Source organism: Mobula birostris, chromosome 8 (assembly GCF_030028105.1).
Source record: "Mobula birostris isolate sMobBir1 chromosome 8, sMobBir1.hap1, whole genome shotgun sequence".
Classification (NCBI taxonomy): domain Eukaryota; kingdom Metazoa; phylum Chordata; class Chondrichthyes; order Myliobatiformes; family Myliobatidae; genus Mobula; species Mobula birostris.
Window position 1 is genome coordinate 77,966,422 of NC_092377.1, and position 20,943 is coordinate 77,987,364.

Sequence of the window (20,943 nt, forward strand, 5' to 3'; positions counted from 1 at the left end):
TTTTCCTTTGTATATGTTGCAGCTGGACGTTGACTATTGTGAACCCAACCCATGCCGGAATGGGGCACAGTGCTTCAATCTGGCGAACGATTATTTCTGCAGTTGCCCAGAAGACTACGAAGGGAAAAATTGTTCCCATCTGAAAGACCACTGTCGCACTACTCCCTGTGAAGGTATTTCCCATCTGCTTGCCCAAGCAACTTCTGTCATTATCTTAGGTGCTCGGGGGAGGGAGCGGCAGATGTAGAGAATTACTCTGGTAACTGTTTTTATTCTGATTACTTTACCACATCCTTGAGATGGGCATAGCACAACTCTTGGCTCAATATTGTAAGTCTCATAACAAGGAGGGGGGAAAAAAAATCTCTTTGAATTGAAGCCATTTTAAGGAATCTTTGGGATTCTTAATTTCCATAGGAAGGACACTTATTTGCAATGGAACAGATGCTGGCTAACCATTAACAGGCTGTGTGTGTGTTCTGCCTAATAATTGTTCAGTGGTTTTTGCATTTTGTTCTGTGTGGATAGAGGGTGCTAGGTCAGACCTACCACAGTTTAGCGGTGGTTCAGAAGCTTGGATTTGATATGTTTTACCATTTACAAAGTGCGTGCACCAACTGTATATTCTTGAACGGAAATGCAGTTATATACAACTATTGCCATACATCTGTTGTATACAGCATGTATGCACGTCTAAAGCATTGTTCCTTGTACAGTGCTCTGCCCTACTCATAGTCAAAGCGATCTTTATTAGTGGTGCATGACACTCTCCAAACAAAAAGGACTGTGCTTTTCCCAGGGCTGAAATGGCTAATACGAGAGGGCACAGATTAAAGTTGTTTGAAAGTAGGTACAGAGGAGATATCAGGGGTAAGTTTTTTACGCAGAGAGTGGTAAGTGCGTGGAATGGGCTGCCAGCAGCGGTGGTGGAGGTGGATATGATAGGGTCTTTTAAGAGACTCCTGGATAAGTATATGGAGCTTAGAAAAATAGAGGACTATGGGTAAGCCTAGGTAATTTCTAAAGTAAGTACATGTTTGGCAAAGCATTGTGGGCTGAAGGGCCTGTATTGTGCTGTAGGTTTTCTTTTTCTATGTTAGGAGTGTCCTTTCAAACTCAAAGATTGGTGATTTCATTTGTATCTGTATGTCTTTCCTATGAGTCCATTGACATGGGTCTTAAAGATCCAGTGAAAAACTGTTTTGCTTCCTGTTCTTGCTCAGTTATTGACAGCTGTACCGTTGCTGTGGCTTCCAACAACACTCCTGATGGGATACGTTACATCTCCTCCAATGTTTGTGGGCCTCATGGAAAGTGCAGGAGTCAAGCAGGGGGGAAATTCACCTGCGATTGCAACGAGGGATTCACTGGCACTTACTGTCACGAAAGTAAGAATGACATGAACATTGTATTCTTCCATTCATGCTGCACTCCTTAACCAGCTTGTACTTTCCCCACCCCTTCTCCCCTCCCTCAGGTTCTGCATGAAGCTTAACATTAGTGAAGTCTGCTGCAGCTTGGATGTTTTCCTTGACCATAAAGGTTTTTCTTACCCTTTTATGACCTTGTGGCGTCTAAATAATCAGCAAGCTGTCCGAGTTTTCACATTAAGTTGTGGGTAGACCACATTAGGAAACTGCCGGTTTTTAAACCTGAGACATTTTTCTGCTTTTACTATGTCTAAAGTTGGAAGTTCCAGTCTTGGGCAACATTGAGAAAATTTAATAGTCTTGATCTGAACTTTCATTGTGAGGTCAGTGTTTTTGATACAATCTGAAACCAGCAGGAATTCATTGCTTATTTAATGTTAGCGAAAAATTTGAGCTGTTCTCTTGATTACCAATAGCTCTGCTTTTTGGTTAAATGCATTGTTTTCTTGATACAGATATTAATGACTGTGAAAGTGATCCGTGTCAAAATGGTGGGACATGTATTGACGGAGTTAACTTTTACCAGTGTATATGCCGTGAAGGATGGGAAGGCGTTCTATGCCAGATTGGTAAGTAGTGCTAACTTGGATACCATGCTGAGATTTTTATTTTGATTGTCATCTGTTCAAAACATTTAAATTATCCTAAAGCCGTTTCTTTTTGTGGTTGTATTCTTATGAATAGAGGTTTAGTGAGAACTTAAGTGGGATGGCGGGGAGGGGGGGGTTATGTACCCCTGTACCAAAGATGTACAGCAGGAAAATAAATTTTCTATTGTGTTCATCATTTGTATAGTAGCTTTGCAAAATGTCGAGGTTTTTACAAGGAGGAGTTATCAGCATCCAGCCCAGACAGGGTACCTGGCCAAGTACTAAAGACCTGTGCTGATCAACTGGCTGGAGTGTTCACCAATGTCTTTAACCACTCGCTTTGGCTGTCTGAGGTACCCACCTGCTTCAAGCAGGCTTCAATTCTACCAGTAGTACTTGTTTTGAGAGGTTGGTGATAAAACACACCAGTTCCTGCCTGAGGAGTGACTTGGATCTACTCCAGTTTGGCCTATTGGAGCAACAGATCCACAACAGATGCCACGTCATTGGCTCTTCACTCAACCTTGGACAACTGGACAGTTAAGATGCATACATCAAGGTGCTGTTTATTGACTACAGCTCAGCAATACTGTCATCCCCCTCAAAACTAATCAATAAGCTTCAAGATATTGGCCTCAATACTTTGTACAACTGGATACTCACGTTCCTCACTTACAGACCCCAGACAGTTTGGATTGGCAACATCTCCATAATCTCCATTGGCACAAATGCACCACAATGCTGTGTGCTTAGCCGCCTGCTCTACTTGACTTGTACTATGAGGCTCAGCTCTGCTCCGATGCTGTGTTTAAGTCTGCTGACAACACCACCGTCCTTTGATGAATTAGCATTTAGATTATGAGAACACTCAGTCCTCTTTTATTGTCATTTAGAAATGCATATATGCATTAGGAAATGATACAATATTTCTCCGGAGTGATATCACAGAAAAAAGGACAAACCAGAGACTAACACTGACAGAACCACATAATTATAACATATAGTTACAGCAGTGCAAAGCAATACCATAATTTGATGAAGAACAGACCATGGGCATAGTTATAAAAAAAAAAAAAGGTCTCAAAGTCCCAAGTCGATCGACTCCTGAGTCCTTGATAGCAGGCGGCAAAAGGGAGAAACTCCCTGCACTCCAAGCACTGTGAACTTGCCAATGCCTTGGAAGCAGCCGACACTGAGTCCATCCGTCCGAAAACTTGGAGCTTCTGAACAGCCTCCCGAGTGCCTTCGACCTCTCCCCGGCGGCTGAAACAAGCAAAGCCGAGGATTTCAGGGCCTTTAGCTCCGGAGATTCCGGTTACCACACAGTAGCAGTGGCAGCGAAGCAGGCATTTCAGAAGTTTTCCAGATGTTCCTCTGTACTCCCACGTCTGTCTCCATCAAATCAGGATTGTGCACGGTCCCCTACTTGACAGATAACAGACATCATCACCAAAGTGGCTGCATGCGCTGCCGTCGCCCATTTAGGAGGGAGATTGAAGATCTGACTGAGTGGTGTCATGACAACAACCTCTCACTCAATGTCTGAGATCAGAGGTGGAGAGGGGCCAGCAACTTTAAATTCCTCAGTATTTCAAAAGATCTGCCCTGGGCCCAGTACACGAGTGCCATTGTGCAGTAAGTTTGTGAAGACTTGGCAGACATTGAAAACCTTGACAATTTCTATAGATGGGTGGGGGAGAGCATTTTGACTGGCTGCATTACAGCCTGGTATGGAAACACCGATGCCCTTGAACAGAAAATCCTACAAAAAGTCCATTGTGGGTAAAGCCCCCCTCTCCCCCACCACTGAGTGCTGTCACAGGAAAGCAACATGCATCATCAAGGACCCCCAATATCCAGGCCATGCTGTCTTCTCACTGCATCAGGAAGAAGATACGGGCTCAGGACCCACACCATCAGGTTCAGGAACAGTTACTGCCCTTCAACCATCAGACTCTTGAACCAGAGGGGACAACTTCCCTTGTCCCATCGCTGAGCTGCTCACACAGCCTAAGGGCTCCAAAGTTTCTTCATCTCATGTTCTCAATTATTTATTGCTTATTTTATTTTCATGCATTTGTAAAGTTGCCTTTTGCACATTGGTTGTAATGTTGGGTGTGGTCTTTCATCAATTCTATCTCTTGTATTTACTGTGAATGCCCACAAGAAAATGAATCTGGGTTGCAAATAGTGACATATGTACTTTAATAAATTTTGAAATTTGAAATGTGGCATCACAATGGTATAGGGACAGTAAAAGTATAGAATTGTTTAAATGGAGCGCTCTAAGGAAGCTCAAGTTTGGGGTCTAGGCAATTTAAAGTTCAGCCAATGGTGAAGCAGTGATACAGTACGGGTTATAATTGAAGAGTGGAGATTTTAGTGGGTGGTAGGATTGCAGAGAGAGCTGAGCAGAGGCATGTGTTCAGGGAAAACTATTTAATATTTGGTGTGTAATATCAACATCTCAGGGCCCAATACAGAACGAGCTTCACAGTGCAGCTGTCAAAGTTGGTTTTTCACTTCCCTTTTGTGCAGATATTAACGATTGCAGTGTAAACCCATGCCAGAATGGAGGCAGGTGCCAGGATCTGGTCAACGATTTTTACTGCGAATGCCAGAATGACTGGAAAGGCAAAACCTGCCATTCTCGTGAGTATTTGTTTCATTTTGAGTTGTTCAGCTGCCTTGTGATGCTTGCATGAGGAGCCAAAAATCCTTGGGCAGACAATTCAGAAATTGTGTTGATTTGCAGGGGACAGCCAATGTGATGAGGCAACATGCAACAATGGTGGAACATGTTATGATGAAGGCGATACATTTAAGTGCATGTGTGCTCTTGGCTGGGAAGGTGCCACGTGTAACATAGGTAGGTTTTGCCTTATTAATTTTCTTTTTAAGGTTTACAGTATGATTGTGAAGAATTGTAATAATGTTTTTCTCTCCACCCTGCATCCCACAGCAAGAAATAGTAGCTGTTTACCAAATCCTTGTGAGAATGGTGGTACTTGTGTGGTCAATGGGGATTCCTATACGTGCGTTTGCAAAGAAGGCTGGGAAGGAATCACATGTTCACAGAGTGAGTAAATATATTTTATGACCAAAGAACTGCAAAAAGATGGAAAAGGAACTTTTTGGCAACATGCTTAAAAATGAATACACTTTTTAAAAATCTTATGAGTTTTTTGAATGCAGTAAGTTCTGTAAAGGCTGATTTGCTCTCTGACACAGATGAGGTTTTGTTTGGAAATTCTGAGTGTTTATTCAGTTCTCCAAACATTGGTTACCACTTTCCCTCACCTGGTTTGATAGGGAATGTTGGCACAGTGTCAAAATTATAAAGACATGGGAGATGACCACTGTACTGATGCTGGCCTATTGCTCCTGCAATTTATTTTTCTCTGTCAGACCTATCAACTTCATGGATTTGTCCTTTGTACAGTTAATCTTGAATGCCTTCAATCTCATTAAGGTAATGCACAGTTGTTCACTGAATTCCTGAAGGCTCTGTATACCTTGCCTTTTTGGCAGCTTGCAACATAAACACTTTGAACGCATGAACAGTTTTTAAAAAAAAAAAAAAAGGTTTACAAAAGGGAAAATGTAGCTAACACCAAATGCTACCAGACACACAGTACTGTGCAAAAGTCTCAGGCACCCTAGATTTTTCTTAATAAATTTTGTTCTAAGTAGATTTTTGTCTTCTGTATTAGGGTCAGTAGAAAAGAACAAAATTTAAACTTCTGAACATTTTTCAAAAACTAAATGTTACAGAATAAGTTTTGTACTTTGTTAAAGAAAGTAATATTAAGTAATAGACCACTTTTCAAGTAATGCTTGCTTTGTGGATATATAACCCATTGTATGTTAAACAAACAGCATGCTAATGTTCAATGACATAAGTCGAATGAGTTAAACTGATTAAATGAAACAGATGTAGAAGGAATCAAACTGGGCAACAGACAAGCAAACTAAAAGGTGAAGTTGTGACACCTGTGATGGTCAATTTTTTTTGCACCGTGGCAAGAGGGAGCATGGCAACAAGGTGCGTCAGCAAGGTCTCTCTGAGGCAGAAATTTTGTGGCAGACAGTTTCAAGAAGTACTGTCCAAGCTCTTCTGAATAAGCATGAAGAAACAGGCAAGAATGAAGACTGGAAAAGCAGTGGTCGGCCACGGAGAACAGTAGATGAGAGATGCATCAAACTGATGTCGCTACTAAATCAGAAGTTCAGCACTGCTATCAGCTCTGAACTTGCAGACACCACTAGAGCCCAAGTACACCCCTCTACAGTCTGGAGAAGTCTTGTCAGAAGCAGTCTTCATAGAAGAGTTGCTGCCAAAAAGCCATTCCTCTGAAGTGGAGACAAAGCCAAGAGACTTTGCACACAAACACAAGGACTGGGGTACTGTCTCTGTGGTACAAGTGCTCTGGACTGGTAAGACAAAATTTGCAATTTTTGACACACAGGCACTTTGTAAAAGAGCAGAAGAGTGCTACATGGGTGAGGGGCTGCAGTCAACAGTCAAGTATGGTGGAGGTTCCCTGCAGAATGGGGGCTGCATTTCTGCAAACGGAGTTGGTGATTAGCTCAAAATTAATGGAAACCTCTACAAGCACATTTGCTTCTATCACACAATACCATCAGTGAGGTGTCTGATCAGTCCCAACTTCATTCTATAGCTGGACCATCACCACAAACACATGGCCAAGGTCATGAAGAACTATCTTCAACAAAAAGAACAAGGAGTTCTGTAACAGATGGCATGGCCCCACAGAGCCCTGATCTCATCGAGGCTGTCTGGGATTACCTGGAGAGACAGAAGCAAGTCAGACAGCCAAGGTCTGCAGAAGAACTGCACAACAGTGTACCCAAAAGAACTGATGCATTTTAAGTATTTAAATCACCAAATTTTGATTAGATTTTTTTTACTGTTTACTGCTCTTTATTTTTTTGATATTTAGAAACTTCATTATTTTTGAAAGCATCTTTGCTTTAAATTTTTTTTACATGTGCCCAGTACATATTTGCACAGTACTGTTCATCCATTGAGTTATGGCCCAATGAGTTTAGGTTCTCTTCTATGATTTGTTTCTCTGAAGCCTGGCAAAATAAGTATTTTAACTGTGACTCTTGAAAGCAATCCATTTTATTGCCCAGTACGATGCCTGTGGCTGAGAGAGATGCAAATTATATAAATGAAGGCAGATGTGATCCTGCTCCCAGTGTTCTTGGCTGGGTAGTGAAATGACTGCTTCTACTGATTTCTTCCTGTTACTAACTTTACAAGGACTACCTCCCTATGCGCACATCTGTCAAAAAGTATTTAGCAAAGTCTATGGTTAAAGCCTGGAATCCATTCAGAAGGGTAACAACCTATTTGACAAACATTAAATGACTTCCTATACTTTAATCAGGGGCCTATTAACAAGTCACCACCTTAGGCACTAGCACGATGGAAGTTTGATGTTCATCAAGTCTCTCAGACTATTATTAAAATCTTTCTAATATTTCCCTTCTAGATACAAATGATTGCAATCCACACCCATGGTGAGTGAGATCCTGTTTAAATCTTTTTGGGGTTTGATTCAGGTCTTTAAATTCCATCTAACATTAATGTTTCTGATTTGACAGTTACAACAGTGGCACTTGTGTGGACGGGGAGAACTGGTATCGGTGTGAATGTGCTCCTGGTTTTGCTGGACCAGACTGCCGGATCAGTGAGTACTCTGCCACTGCATTGCTCTTTCAGGGTTTAAGATTTGTAAATCCTGCAGGACTTCGGTCGTAGAACAGGGTCAAAGAATTGTATCCCATCAATTTTAGCTCTCCGTAATTGGACCAGAAGATAGAGGAACAAATAGGCTGTTTGGCCTATCCAGTCCACTCTGCCATTTGATCGTAGCCCCAATCTTCCTTTTTCAGCCCCATTCTACTGCCGCCTTCCCGTGACCTGTGACACCCTTGCAAATCAAGCCTGTATCAACCTCCACTTTAAATATACTTAATGACTTAGACTCCACAACTGCCCGTGGCAATGAATTCCACAGATTCACCACCCTTTGGCTAAAGAAGTTCTTCCTCATCTGTTGTAAAGGTATGTGCTTCCATTCTGAAGCTGTGCCTACTGGTCCTGTACTATTCCATTAATGGAAACATCCTCTATGTCCACTCCATACATACCTTACAATGTTCAATAGGTCTCAATGGAGTTCTCTCCACCCCCCCCCCCCCCACCCCCAATTCTTCTAAATGTCAGTGAGTACAGGCCCAGGGTCATCACCTCCTGGTCCTTTCCAATGCCAGCACATCCTTTCTTGGATAAAGGGCCCAAAGCTTGCTGAAGCAGACTAAAATATTACTGCAGCAAATTCTCCCATTTTAAACACCAGTTTTAATTAGCTATTTGAGTAACATGTTTGGTATTATTGCATCATATTTACAATCAATTTCTTTAACCATCGGTTTTCCTCAGATTGATCTGGCTTGACACTGAATTCACTTGGTATTCACATGCTTCTAAATACAGTGAATTCGGTTAATTGGGACCAGTACCTCATGGCCCAATTAAGCGGCTGCTCCAGTTAGCTGAAGTTTCATGGGAAATTTAAGGAGGGGTAGAAAAGGCGAACTGATTTTAACTGAGTAACAAATTATAAAGGCAAGGATGTAATGTTGAGGCTTTATAAGGCATTGGTGAGGCCTCACTGGAGTATTGTGAGCAGTTTTGGGCCCCGTGTCTGAGAAAGTGTGCTGACATTGGAGAGGGTTCAAAAGTGGTTCATGAAAATGATTCCGGATTTGAAAGGCTTATTGTACAAGGAGACATTGGCTCTGGGCCTGTACTCCCTGGAATTCAGAAGAATGAAGGGGGAATCTCATTGGCACCTGTTGAGGCTTTTCACCAGTCGATAGAGTGGATATGGAGAGGATGTTTCCTATGGTGGGGGAGTCTTAAGACCAGAGGACACAGCTTCATAATGAAGGGATGTCCATTTAAAACAGATGAGGAATTTCTTTACCCAGAGAGTTGTGAATCTGTGGAATTCGTTGTCATGAGTGGCTGTGGAGGCCAAATCATTGGGTATATTTAGGCAGAGGTGGACGGGTTCTTGATTAGGCGTGAAGGGATATGGGGAGAATGCTGAGCGGGAAATGGATCAGCCATGATGAAATGGCAGAGCAGACTAGCTGGGAAAGATAGCTGCTTCTATATCATATTTAAATGAAATACAGAACAAATTAAACATCAATGCTATTACAGTGCTATAAAACTATTACTTCCTAATAGTTATTGGTGGGTGAACTCATCCGGTGTCTGCTGCCGTGTGCTTTTGACTGTAAATGAACAAAATCAGTGCAGTCATCCAGTGCAGATAGTGGGCTGCCTTCATACATAGCTATTGACGATTGCATCCCCCGAATCTTCATTTTCATTGTAGCATTCAAAATGATTGTCAATACCTTTCAAATTCTTCTTGGTTCCTAACTTGAAGTAATGAAATCATTTAATTTTTGCTCCTGGGCATTTCTGGCATCTGCAATCCTGAAGGCTTGAAAGCAAAAGTTCTGAATTGGCTTGGTGCTTTTTTTTCCTCTTGCAAACTATCAATGACAAAGTCATTGCTTTTTGAATACAAACTTGCAACTGACTGTTTAAACTGTTCGCTTTAAGCACATTGCAGTGTTTAATGGCTGTACAAGTGCACATAGCTGATGCTAGTTAGAATGTCCAGTAACATGTAGTGTCCCAAATAAAGGGAATTCTGGCTATTTTCTCAATTATTTTTTCTTTAGGAGTTGTCCTGGATGAGCAGGTTCCCTGATTTTAACCAGTGGCCCAATTAGCCAGAATCCACTGTTGTTACTTGCCCTGTTCACTTGACTTTCCATGATGCTGTTTCTCTGCATGTGAATTAATAAGAGCACATGCAGGAAATTAGGTTCTTGAGACCTCTGCCATTAGGGCGACGTTTTCTGAGACAATTGCGTTGCCCCAAAGAGCACTGAGGTCATTCTTTGGCTGCCTTGCTGTATAAAAAGTCAACCTATAGCTGGGGAAGTGATCTCATAATCTTTGATTTGTAAATCTTGTACATCTTATTTTTATTCTCTTCTAATATTTGTATATCTGTGCACTTCTAATGCTATTGTGACACTAACTTCCTTTGGGATCAAAGTATCTATCAAATTGTGTCAGTGCACAAGATTTAAAAGGGGTGAGGTAAACTTTGTTGGGGCGGATAAGTGGTTGATTAGTGTGGATATGCAAAATATTTTACTTAGCCACATTATTAAATAAGTGGAGAGTTAATCTTTTTCTATAACAAGCATTTAACAGCACAACCCTGACTTAATGTTAGAAATAGAATTACCCAAAATTGTACCTTGCAGCTGTACTGTGATCTTTAATTCCTTTGCCATTCTGGCATACTAAATTGATATTATTCAATATACAAAAAAAACCTGTGTTTTAAATTCAATCACTGAGCCTTTAGAGCCTTAGGATGCAGAATTGCAAAGATTCACTTCATGGTGAAATTCCTTCAGCTGTGACCTGAAATCACTGATCCCTTGAATCAAACCCCCTGCCTCCTTGACCACCACCAAAGGTATTATCTCTGCATTTACTCTTAAGAATTTTGTATGTTTCATTGAGATCTCCTTTTATTTCTCAATGCTAGAGTTTGCCTCATCTCTCCTGGGAACAACTGCTTCTCGGCCCCGGCCCCTGACCACCTGCCCCAATCCTAGAATCGAGCTGAGTGCTTTATGCACTGGCTCTATTGTCAGTGTATCTTTAATAGTGAGGCCAGACCCATGTGCAATATTCCAGGTGTGGTTAACCAAGGCCTTCTGTCATTGTAATGAGATATCCTCTGTAATAAAGGCCAATGTACTGTTTACCTTTCTAATTGCTTCCTGTAGCTGCACATTAATTTTAAGTGACTAGATTGCAAGGACATGGGTCTCCAAACACCACCACCTTTCAATCTCTCGCCATTTTTTGGTGGGGGGGGGGGTGGCGGCGAATCAATTTTATGGCTAAGTGCATGACCTCAATTTTTCCACTTCATTTATAGTTATAGCAGTTCAGGAAGATAAACCTAACAGCACAGTGACCATAGGCTCCAACATTTTAACTAAACTAGACTCCTGGATGTACTTTCACAATCACTGAGTTTGCAGAGGAAATTTAAGGTGTGTTTACATTGGTGTATTCTGGCATGACTTGTGACACACAACAGACTTGCCTGAAAGTACTAATGCCAAAACAAGTTGGTACTCTAATGGGTTAATTGTAATAGGTATATAAAATGGGAGAATGTACTTGAGTAATATTTCAGTCTGCTTCACTATAGTTCAGGTAAGTCGAGTATATATGGCATTGTTCAAAATAAAATCCTCTTGGCTTTAGTTGCCTCCGTGGATTATTGGTCATTATTCTTTGCCCTCAATTACCCACATCCTCCAAAAAGAGATCTTGCTCAATTTGCTAGAAATACATCTGGTATTTTACTAACCATTGAGCTTCATAAATCCAATTGTCATGGCCTTCCATCCCAAGCAAAAGATCAAGGTGTTCTTCCCCTTCAGGCTCTGGTGGGTTTCTGTATCTTGTATACAATTTTATTTACTGTTCTTTCAGCAATAATGTAGGTTCTCTGGTTATTATGGACATAGCAAGATACGGTAAGGAAAAATCTTGTGGGGATACTTTTTCCAAGTATTAATTTGAGCAAAGTTTAATTGCAGTCTTGCAAAAATGTCAGATCATTTAGACTAAAGTGTATTTCCAGCGGTGAAATTTAGAAATTCAAAACCACATTGAAATACTCGAAGTAGCAGATTTTAAAGCAAGTTTATTGAACTGGAACTTGGTTTCTCTTAGATGTTGCCAAATCTGAATAACTTGTTCCATATTTCCTGCAGTACTTTAAATTTGACTTGAATGTAGTGCACAGGTTTTAAGTGCCTTTTTAATTATTGTGCTGTAACTGAATTTTCAGATATCAATGAATGCCAGTCTTCACCTTGTGCCTATGGAGCCACGTGTGTGGATGAAATCAATGGCTTTCGATGTATTTGCCCACCTGGACAAAGTGGTTTAAGGTGTCAAGAAGGTAAACTATGTCTTACCTTTAAAACAATGCAATCAATTGAATCAAAGGGAGATTTGATTGAAATGTTGAAATTGCAGTAGTGTTGAGAAACCAGTCTCTTCTGGGAGAGTCAACAATGAATTTAACGTCGTTGGTTATGACAGGAAGTGTTTGCATTACTATGGCTACTGATGAGTGGAACCTTTTATTCATGGTCTCTGTCCTGCCACTATCCCACATCCTAAACAAAATCTATTGTAGTCCAAAGTTATTTAAGAATTTCAGAAACTTTTCTTGGGTGTTAAAGAAACAGGGCAAATAGATGGTGTTTAAATGCATATTGATTCTAATCTCAGAATAAAAGAACATAGCAAAAGGCCACATGGCCCACTCCTGCTCCTAGACTCAGCCACGTCTTTCTAGTTTTATTGCTAAGTTAACTGCGCAGTGAAAAGGATTTCTAATTAATCCACAGCAGTATGTGTTTAAAAGGGGCCATGGTGCATGAGTTGATAGTTGGATTACTGATTCTTGCTCTGGAGAATTTCCAAACCCTTTTATCTTTTTTGAAATTGATTTAATCTTCCCCCTTTTGTATAGTTACCGGAAGAGCTTGCATTCTGAAAGATAGCATTGTGTCACATGGATCCAAATGGGAAGAAGACTGCAATGGGTGTCAGTGTCACAATGGCAGAGTTACATGTACAAAGGTATGGTAACTGAGGTTTGAGCACTGAAATGAAATTAAATGGGGCTGTGGAGAGGAGGGAGTTCAGAGTAATAGTGAGATTAGGCTGTTTCCATGCAGGAAGCTTGCTGCTCATTTGGATTAGGTTTATAATTGGATAAGAAATTGACTTTAGCAACTTAAACCAAAGAACTGCTCAGTGCTGTGCTCAATAAGTGTCAGCATATTAACATCTGTTCTTAAAACCAATAGTGTACACAGTACTCCAGATGTATTCCCCTACATGACTGAAGCATAACCACTTATTCCCATAGCAACAAACAATCAGGTTCTTTTATTTTTCGGATTTGTTTTCTGCACCTACATTGCAGACTGTTATGAACCGTGCATTATGCCCAGATCCCTCTACATCTCACAAACTCACTATTTAACGTATAGTATACTTCAATTTTTCCTGACATTTTGGACAATTTCAGGTTTTTTTTTGAAAACCATTTGCCTGATTTTCATCCACTCATTTAACTATTTAATCTTTGTTCTCACATTTTGCTTTGCAACAAATTTAGCAATTAGGTCCTCAGTGTCCTGCAAGTTTTGTTTTAAAAAAGCCCCTGCAGTGATACCTGTGACATGCCACTTGCATCTTGCCAACCAGATAAAGAGCCATTTATACCTACTGCTTTCTGTTAGCCTGCTAATGGGGAAACAGGATGATATTACAAGTATGCAATATTAATGCATTGGTGGAAAAAGCTTAAATGAAAGTTGATGGGGCCTAAAACAGGATTGAAACAAAAATTGCAGCTAAGCTCTGCTGCATTTTGTGAGCGTTTAGTCATATTCTACATTGTCAAGCTACTTGTAGCCAGCTGAGAATTTTTGCCCTTTATTAGATTCTGGAATTTCAAGTATCCTTTGAATTGCATATTTGCATTTGACTTGCATCTGTCCTAACGAAGGATCATTCAGTGGCTCCCTGTCAGGGGCAGTGAAAACATGTTTGAGTGATTTCTTATCTTTCAATCAGGCATTGTATATTCTCTTTCCCCAGATGGCTTGTCTGGAGAATTGAATTTGAGTAATTCGGGTCATTCTTAAAATGGAACTATCTCCTCTGGTCTATTGTGAAAGAACTTTAAATAGTGGTCTATGGTTTTATTAATGGTGAGATTAATAAACCTGTGTAAATTCAGTACAAGATGTTCCTCTGAGCCTGTGATACTGCTGCAAGTGATTTTCATTCCAGCTGAACATATAGCAAACTCAACTTGATCTTTCAAAGTGTGCAAGAGTCCAGTAATAAGAATTTACTTGCCCTGTAAGTGGCTAATGAGTTTATTGCGTCAACCTTTCATAGATGTGGTGTGGTCCTAAACCCTGCCAAGTCCGTGTTAAAGACCGCAGCGATTGTCCAGCTTGGCAAACGTGCCTTCCTGTGAGCGAGAACCACTGCTTTGTTCCTCCGTGTGTGGGCTTGGGTGAATGTTTATCAAATCGGCCACCAAAAAAACCCGGATGTCAACCCAACTCAGATTTCCTTGATGGTACTTGTGCCAAGATCACGCTTGCTATTAACAAAGAGATGCTACGTCCGGTACGTAATCATTAATTATTCTTTTGGTGGCTATCTTGAGGTTTTTCTAATATGATGGAAGATCAAGTGGAAGCTGTTCTAATTGGAAACTGGTTGTTCGCATTGAAACTATTTTCCATCCTTCGTTCCTTCTCACTTGATACTCCTGTCTATAAAATCTGATTTTAAAATTAATTAAGCATTTGTCAAGTTCATTGCCTTTGGAAATGGATATCCCTTACCTTTCTGTCTGTAGAAATTGGATGTGAGTCCTAATGTTTCCCATGTCCTAAAGTTTCAAAGTAACTGTTGTAGCGTGGATTAAATCACCAGAGAGACAGGGTCACTGGTAGATACAAAGCAGCTTCTTCAACACGACAAGGTACAGCAGGCATCTACGGACGGAACACAGATCAAAGTTGCTGGTGAACGCAGCAGGCCAGGCAGCATCTCGAGGAGGCGGTACAGTCCACATTTCAAGACCCTTTTTCAGGACTAACTGAAAGAAGAGCTAGTAGGAGATGAAAGTGGGAGGGGGAGATCCAAAATGATAGGAGAAGACAGGAGGGGGAGGGATGGAGCCAGGAGCTGGACAGGTGATTGGCAAAAGGGATATGAGAGGATTATGGGACAGGAGGCCCAGGGAGAAGGAAAAGGTGGGGGGGAGACCCAGGGGAGACCCAGAGGATGGGCGAGGGGTATAGTCAGAGGGAGAAAAAGTGAGAGAAAGAATATGTGTATATAAATAACGGATGGGGTATGAGGGGGAGGTGGGGCATTAGCAGAAGTTAGAGAAGTCGATGTTCATGCCATCAGGTTGGAGGCTACCCAGGTTTTTCCCACCCCTCCCCCTTTTCCTTCTCCCTGGGCCTTCTGTCCCATGATCCTCTCATATCCCTTTTGCCAATCACCTGTCCAGCTCTTGGCTCCATCCCTCCTCCTCCTGTCTACTCCTATCATTTTGGATCTCCCCCTCCCCCTCCCACTTTCATATCTCTTACTAGCTCTTCTTTCAATTAGTCCTGACGAAGGGTCTCGGCCTGAAATGTGGACTGTACCTCCTCCTGGAGATGCTGCCTGGCCTGCTGCGGTCACCAGCAACTTTGATGTGTGTTGCTTGAATTTCCAGCATCTGCAGAATCCCTCGTATCTATGGACAGAGATGCTTTCAGTAGAAAGGTCTGCTAGCCCAATGTGGGCTCTATCTATATGCTAAACACAAAGGCAATTGCTCCTTAAAGTTATGGACAATGTGTAGACAATGCTTCCTATTGAAGCTACATATAAAATATCACAACACCTAACTCCATCCTTTCCTTCCAATGCCAACATGTCTGGGTTGGTATCCACAGCCTTTAGTTAAATCCACAATACATTTGTTTGGCATTTTCTGTGCTAACAGAAGACAATTAATATTTATAATGTGTAGATAATACTGTCTTTGAAACTATGACATCAGGTCAAACTACAGTGCCAGAAGCATCTGGTATTCACACCTTTTTAGGAAGCGCATTGTTGTGGACTCAATCCACAGTACTTCGTCAAATAGAAGTCTGGTGGCCAAAGTCATTTAAGTGTAAACAAATCATCTACCCAATAAAAACTCACTCTAACAGTAATAATTATTGAAGTATGTATATGTCATGATATACTTGAGATTCATTCTCTTGGTGTGTCCTAGACTTAATCCAACACTGGGAAGAGGTTTCTTGTATACCTTGTGGTATTTTGAAGCTGTATTGTTCCCCAAATTCTGGGAATTTAGCAATATTGTTGACTGGTTCTACTTTTTAATTGTGTCCATTCTTGCTCCACCAAAATGTCTGGTTTTACATTTGATTTGCTTTAATCTCAGGGTGTTACCATTGAACAAATTTGTGTGGAATTAAGGCGTCTGCAAGTTTTGCGCAACCTGTCAATGGAATACTCACTTTACCTCGTCTGCGAACAGACCCACTCTGCCAATGAGATTAACGTGGCAATAGTAAGTATTTCTCTATCAGTAAAATTTCAAATGGATCTGGTTCTAATAACTTCGAGTTGTTTTAACTTTTGTATTTCCCCCCACACAGTCAGTGGAAAATTCACAGCAGGAAGCTAATCCAATCAAGGATTTAACTGAGAGAATTACTGATGTCATCAGTAAACGTGATGGAAACAGCACGATTCTTGCAGCTATTGCAGAGGTTCGAGTGCAGAAAATGCCTGAATCACTGAAGCCAGGTAAGGTACAATGAAAATTGAAAGCCTAGCAAAAGGGAGATAGTTTGAGTTATTTTCTCCATTAGGAAATGGGACAGATGAACAGTCATATCAGCTTGTATTACTGCCATGCCAAATGGTAAATTGGAATCAGATGAGAACTGTATGTCTGAAGCCCTTTTCCAAAAAGGAATGGTGTCAAATGCAAAACGTACCTTGGCACCAAATAAAGGGCTTTGGTATTTGCCAGACAAACCTGCAGATGTGGTTATGCAATTAGATAAGATGATCAAGTCTTAATGAACAGTGAATCATTGCCAACATCTTGCTCAGAGATAATTATCCTTCTCTCTCTGCCCTCCCCCACTCTACAGAACAAGTTGCTTGTATTTTGCTGTGTAGACTTGTTCTTCCAAGCCCTTTGTGACTTCAGTCTCAGCAGAATGATGTTTCTCCCCTCTCCGTCTTTCACGTCACTTCCTGAACAGGTAGCCATTGTGCTGCACGATGCAGATTATAGGTAGCTTTATATAAAGTTGAAAGTTATTACAAATTAAAGCAAAGCAGTGGTATATCACACTGTTCCTTCCAGCCTGATCTGTCATTGGGAAAGATGGTGGCTGATCAAACACAGCTTAATTGCTCTCCAGGGATGTATTCGTTTATTATTGTCATACGTACAGTGAAAGGCTTGTGTACACCGAACATGCAGACCAATTCACTGCACAAGTGCACTGAGGTCGTGCAAGATAAGTCATTAACAATTCAGAATGAAGTGCAACAGCTACAGTGCGGGTAGACAGTGTGCCAGATCATAACGAGGAATGTTGAGGTCAAAAGTCCATTTTAATATACATCAGAACCATTTCGATCATTTTATAAGAGCAAGAAACTATCCTTGAGCCTGGTGCTGCCTGCTTTCAGGCTTTTCCTTTTTCCTGATGGAAGACAGGAGAAGTGAGATTGTCTGGGTTGGGTAGTTTCTGACTAGTTGGGCTGAGGCAGCAAGTGTTCACGGAGGGGAAGCAGGTTTCTCTGGTCTATAATAGTCTTGGATTTAGCCACCAGTGAGAACCCAGAGCTATTGAGGTAGAGAATATTGAAGATTTATTATCATTTTGAGTGAAGAAATTTCCCCTTTTGAGTTTAAAAATGCCAAATCTATACTTGGCATACTGTCCACCCATCCTCCGTCTCCTCCATGTTCTCTTTCCAAGCCAAGGGAAATGTCAAGGCACCAAGCAGTCTCTGTTTTATATTTCATTGTCAATTACCCCCTCATTTGAAATGAGTGCATGTTTAGCAGGTGCCATTGATTGGTGATGAGGAACATGAACCCTCTGGATACCAAGTTAATGGCATTAGTTTAATTGGTAGCCTGGCTGATGGAAGCTGATGCAGTGTCTGTCATTCAGTTGCAGCATCTCTGGTTTGCCGTTGTCTAAGTTTTGTCCTGCCTTTTTCCCACCCAGCAGATTTCCTGGTCCCTTTGCTGAGCTCAGTCATTACCATAGTTTGGATCTGTTGCTTTGTAATGTTGTTCTTCTGGTGGATACGACGTCGAAGAAAACAGAGCAGTCCCACTCCTACCGGGTCTGATGACACCACAAACAATGTCCGAGAGCAGCTGCATCAAATAAAAAACCCCATTGAAAAGCACGGGACAAACAGTTCTGCCAGCAAAGACTATGAAAGCAAAAATTTGAAAATTGCCAAAATAAGGACGCATAATTCAGAGCTTGAAGAAGTGGATGTAGACAAGCACCAACAGAAGACAAGGTTTTCCAAACAGTCGGCATATACACTGGTAGACAGAGATGAAAAACCTATACAAGGCACTCCTACTAAAAATCCCAATTGGACAAACAAACAAGATAACAGAGACTTAGAAAGCGCACAGAGCTTAAGTCATGTGGAATACATTGTATAGCAGTCAGCAGTGATGCCTATTTAATATAACAGATGCACAGCCTTTCGCTATCCCTGAAGGCTCAAAGTCATAGTTCCGAAATTGTTCTGTAATATTATGTAAAGGGTATTATCTGCCAAGAGTCCCTATGTTCGTTCAACTTGAGACAAACTGACTTACCCTGGCATTGATAGTTGCTGTGGTTGGCTGAGACTTTATGTGCTGCATCTCATGTCTATGCAAAACTAGTCAAGAGTGCCCTAACAGAAATTCAGCTACAGTTTATGCGTTGCTGAACCATTCTCCAATTATATCAGTCTGATTAGGATTCCATGCCCTTTTGAACTGAAATCTAGTTGTAGCTGTTTGCCTGGCCCCAATTTAATTTAAGATGGTGAATTTTTATTTATTTTACTGGCTCAAAATTTCTCAGTATTGTTAAGTTATGTATAGTAGATTTGACTTTGTTAGTCTAGTTCTGTAATTGAAAGTGCCTTTGCAGCTGAAAACCACAGCAATCATCAAAATCCAAGATGATACATTTTGGGGGGGGGGCACATGTCAGCAGTTGCTGTTCAGATGAAGAATTTAATAAAAGGCCAAGTGTTTATGATTTTGTATAAATGTAAATACTTTTTTTAATTAATCACTGTGTATATTTGATTTAATAACTTAAATAATCAAGAGCCTTAAATACCATTCCTTTTATTTATATGTTTAGATTTGAAGGTTTTTGATAGCTTTGTAAGCTTATGCTCCTTTATTTTTGATGAATTGTTTCTTTGTGTTTCAGTAATATTGCCTACATGCCAAATTTGAGGTGTGCTGTAGTTGCAGAATAGATTATTTTTTAACACTAGAATTGGCCATGTGCCTTGGAACTGTTTTGTACAATGTCAGACATTTTGGATCAATTTCTATAGTATCATTTCAAGCTCTTTATTTTGGCCAAGATTTTTTTTTGTACGCATCAAAGAGACATGCGGAGAGCATTAGACTAGAATGCTTTGGTAATTGCTGCTTTAGAATTGAAAACATTGGAATGACAGGGCGGACCGTCTGCAACAAAATACAAATGTAAGGGAACAAATTAACCTATTTACTTTTGTGTACCTGAAATGTGAGTGGTTGCATGTACAAAAAAATAGAAAAAAATCGTATATCTCTAGATAGTGCATTTGAGTTAAAAGCACAGCACAACGTTGTTTTGTAAATCCTGATCTTTCACCTTGGATATAATATTGAACCACTTGTAGAGTTGATTTTTGTGATAACATACCTGCATTTAGGAAGTATTCTAATAATAAGCTAGCTGTTGAATACTTGAATGGTAGATTTTGCCAGTGAGATCACTGTGGAGATGCCATGTCATTACCATGCCATGGAAATGCCTACCTTGCCTAAGAAAATCCAAGTTCTGAAAAAGATAATCTACGCAGGTCTGGAAAGGCTCTTCAAAATGGTCATCTCATTGGTGAAATCTTGGTTATGATGTTTTCTTGTGTATTGTGACATTAGTGTTATATGAACATGAGGATGCATCTTTGTGTTGCTCCTGGCAATAAATTTTGGAAATTAATATTTATTAAATATTTTGATACAACAATGTTCTACTGTTGTGTGATTTATTTTAAAACCATGCTTCTATTCCTAAAACATGAACAGAAATGGTTCTAAAATGTACCACTTGGATTCATCTATCTGGAAATTTTGGCTAGATTACAAAATTATGTTGGTAATCCCAGTACATAATCCCTTATTCTCTCAAACACTGCCTTTTCAAACTAATATAAATTCTGGGATGTTAACAAGCTTTGTCAAGTAAATCAGTTGTATAGATGACTTGACACTAATTTTCTGCATGATAAACTCTTGCATTCAGCTACATTGGCTGCAGTCACTTGGACTTGTTACTTGTTCTGACCAATTTAAGACTAGACAATTTCTAAAGTGGGGGATGCTGCTGGTAACTCAAGTTGTCTAGTGTTTTTGTTTCGAGAAGCCACCCACAAGTGTTTGTTACTGCAGTGTAATACCCAGCCTCCCATTGTCTGTAGTTGCATAAGTATTGTCAAACACTTGTATGTTACTTTCTAGTTCATGCTCTCCAGGTTTTCCCAATTTGAATGTGTAGTCACTGCAATGACAAGTGTTTAAATTTTTGTAAATGTCTGTATGTTATGATTCATTGTGCCCACTTTTCAGAAAATCCCAATAAAGTTTTGAACAGAAAATTCTGATTTATGAAAAACATTACTCTTGAAGCTTTCACTTTGTCCAGTCTATTTTGTGGGTTGGGATGGAGGGGTGGGGGGAATGGGGTGATGTAAGAAACTATTTGGAAAGGAAACAACTGAAATCTGTAATCCAACTCATCCTTAGACTAGAAACTTTGTAGTGACACTAATTCAAAAACAAGGCAATTTTGTTCAATTCAATGTAGTAGAA

The 20,943-nt window shown here is 40.5% G+C and overlaps 1 protein-coding gene across 2 annotated transcripts in view; it reads left to right on the forward strand.

The window, feature by feature from the left end:
- LOC140201419 (protein jagged-1-like) overlaps positions 1 to 20,734 on the forward strand; it is a 49,832-nt gene extending 29,098 nt beyond the window's left edge. Inside the window, exons 13-26 of one of the 2 annotated variants that reach the window (XM_072265494.1) lie at positions 23 to 173; positions 1,224 to 1,388; positions 1,886 to 1,999; positions 4,559 to 4,672; positions 4,776 to 4,889; positions 4,983 to 5,099; positions 7,543 to 7,570; positions 7,655 to 7,740; positions 12,031 to 12,144; positions 12,724 to 12,833; positions 14,169 to 14,405; positions 16,240 to 16,368; positions 16,457 to 16,607; positions 18,059 to 20,734. In XM_072265494.1, coding sequence (XP_072121595.1) covers positions 23 to 173; positions 1,224 to 1,388; positions 1,886 to 1,999; positions 4,559 to 4,672; positions 4,776 to 4,889; positions 4,983 to 5,099; positions 7,543 to 7,570; positions 7,655 to 7,740; positions 12,031 to 12,144; positions 12,724 to 12,833; positions 14,169 to 14,405; positions 16,240 to 16,368; positions 16,457 to 16,607; positions 18,059 to 18,516 — 2,088 coding nt within the window. In that variant the 3' untranslated portion in view covers positions 18,517 to 20,734. The remainder of the gene's footprint in view (positions 1 to 22; positions 174 to 1,223; positions 1,389 to 1,885; positions 2,000 to 4,558; positions 4,673 to 4,775; positions 4,890 to 4,982; positions 5,100 to 7,542; positions 7,571 to 7,654; positions 7,741 to 12,030; positions 12,145 to 12,723; positions 12,834 to 14,168; positions 14,406 to 16,239; positions 16,369 to 16,456; positions 16,608 to 18,058) is intronic. The other variant, XM_072265495.1, reaches the window with a different exon arrangement.
- The last annotated feature ends 209 nt before the right edge of the window (positions 20,735 to 20,943 follow it).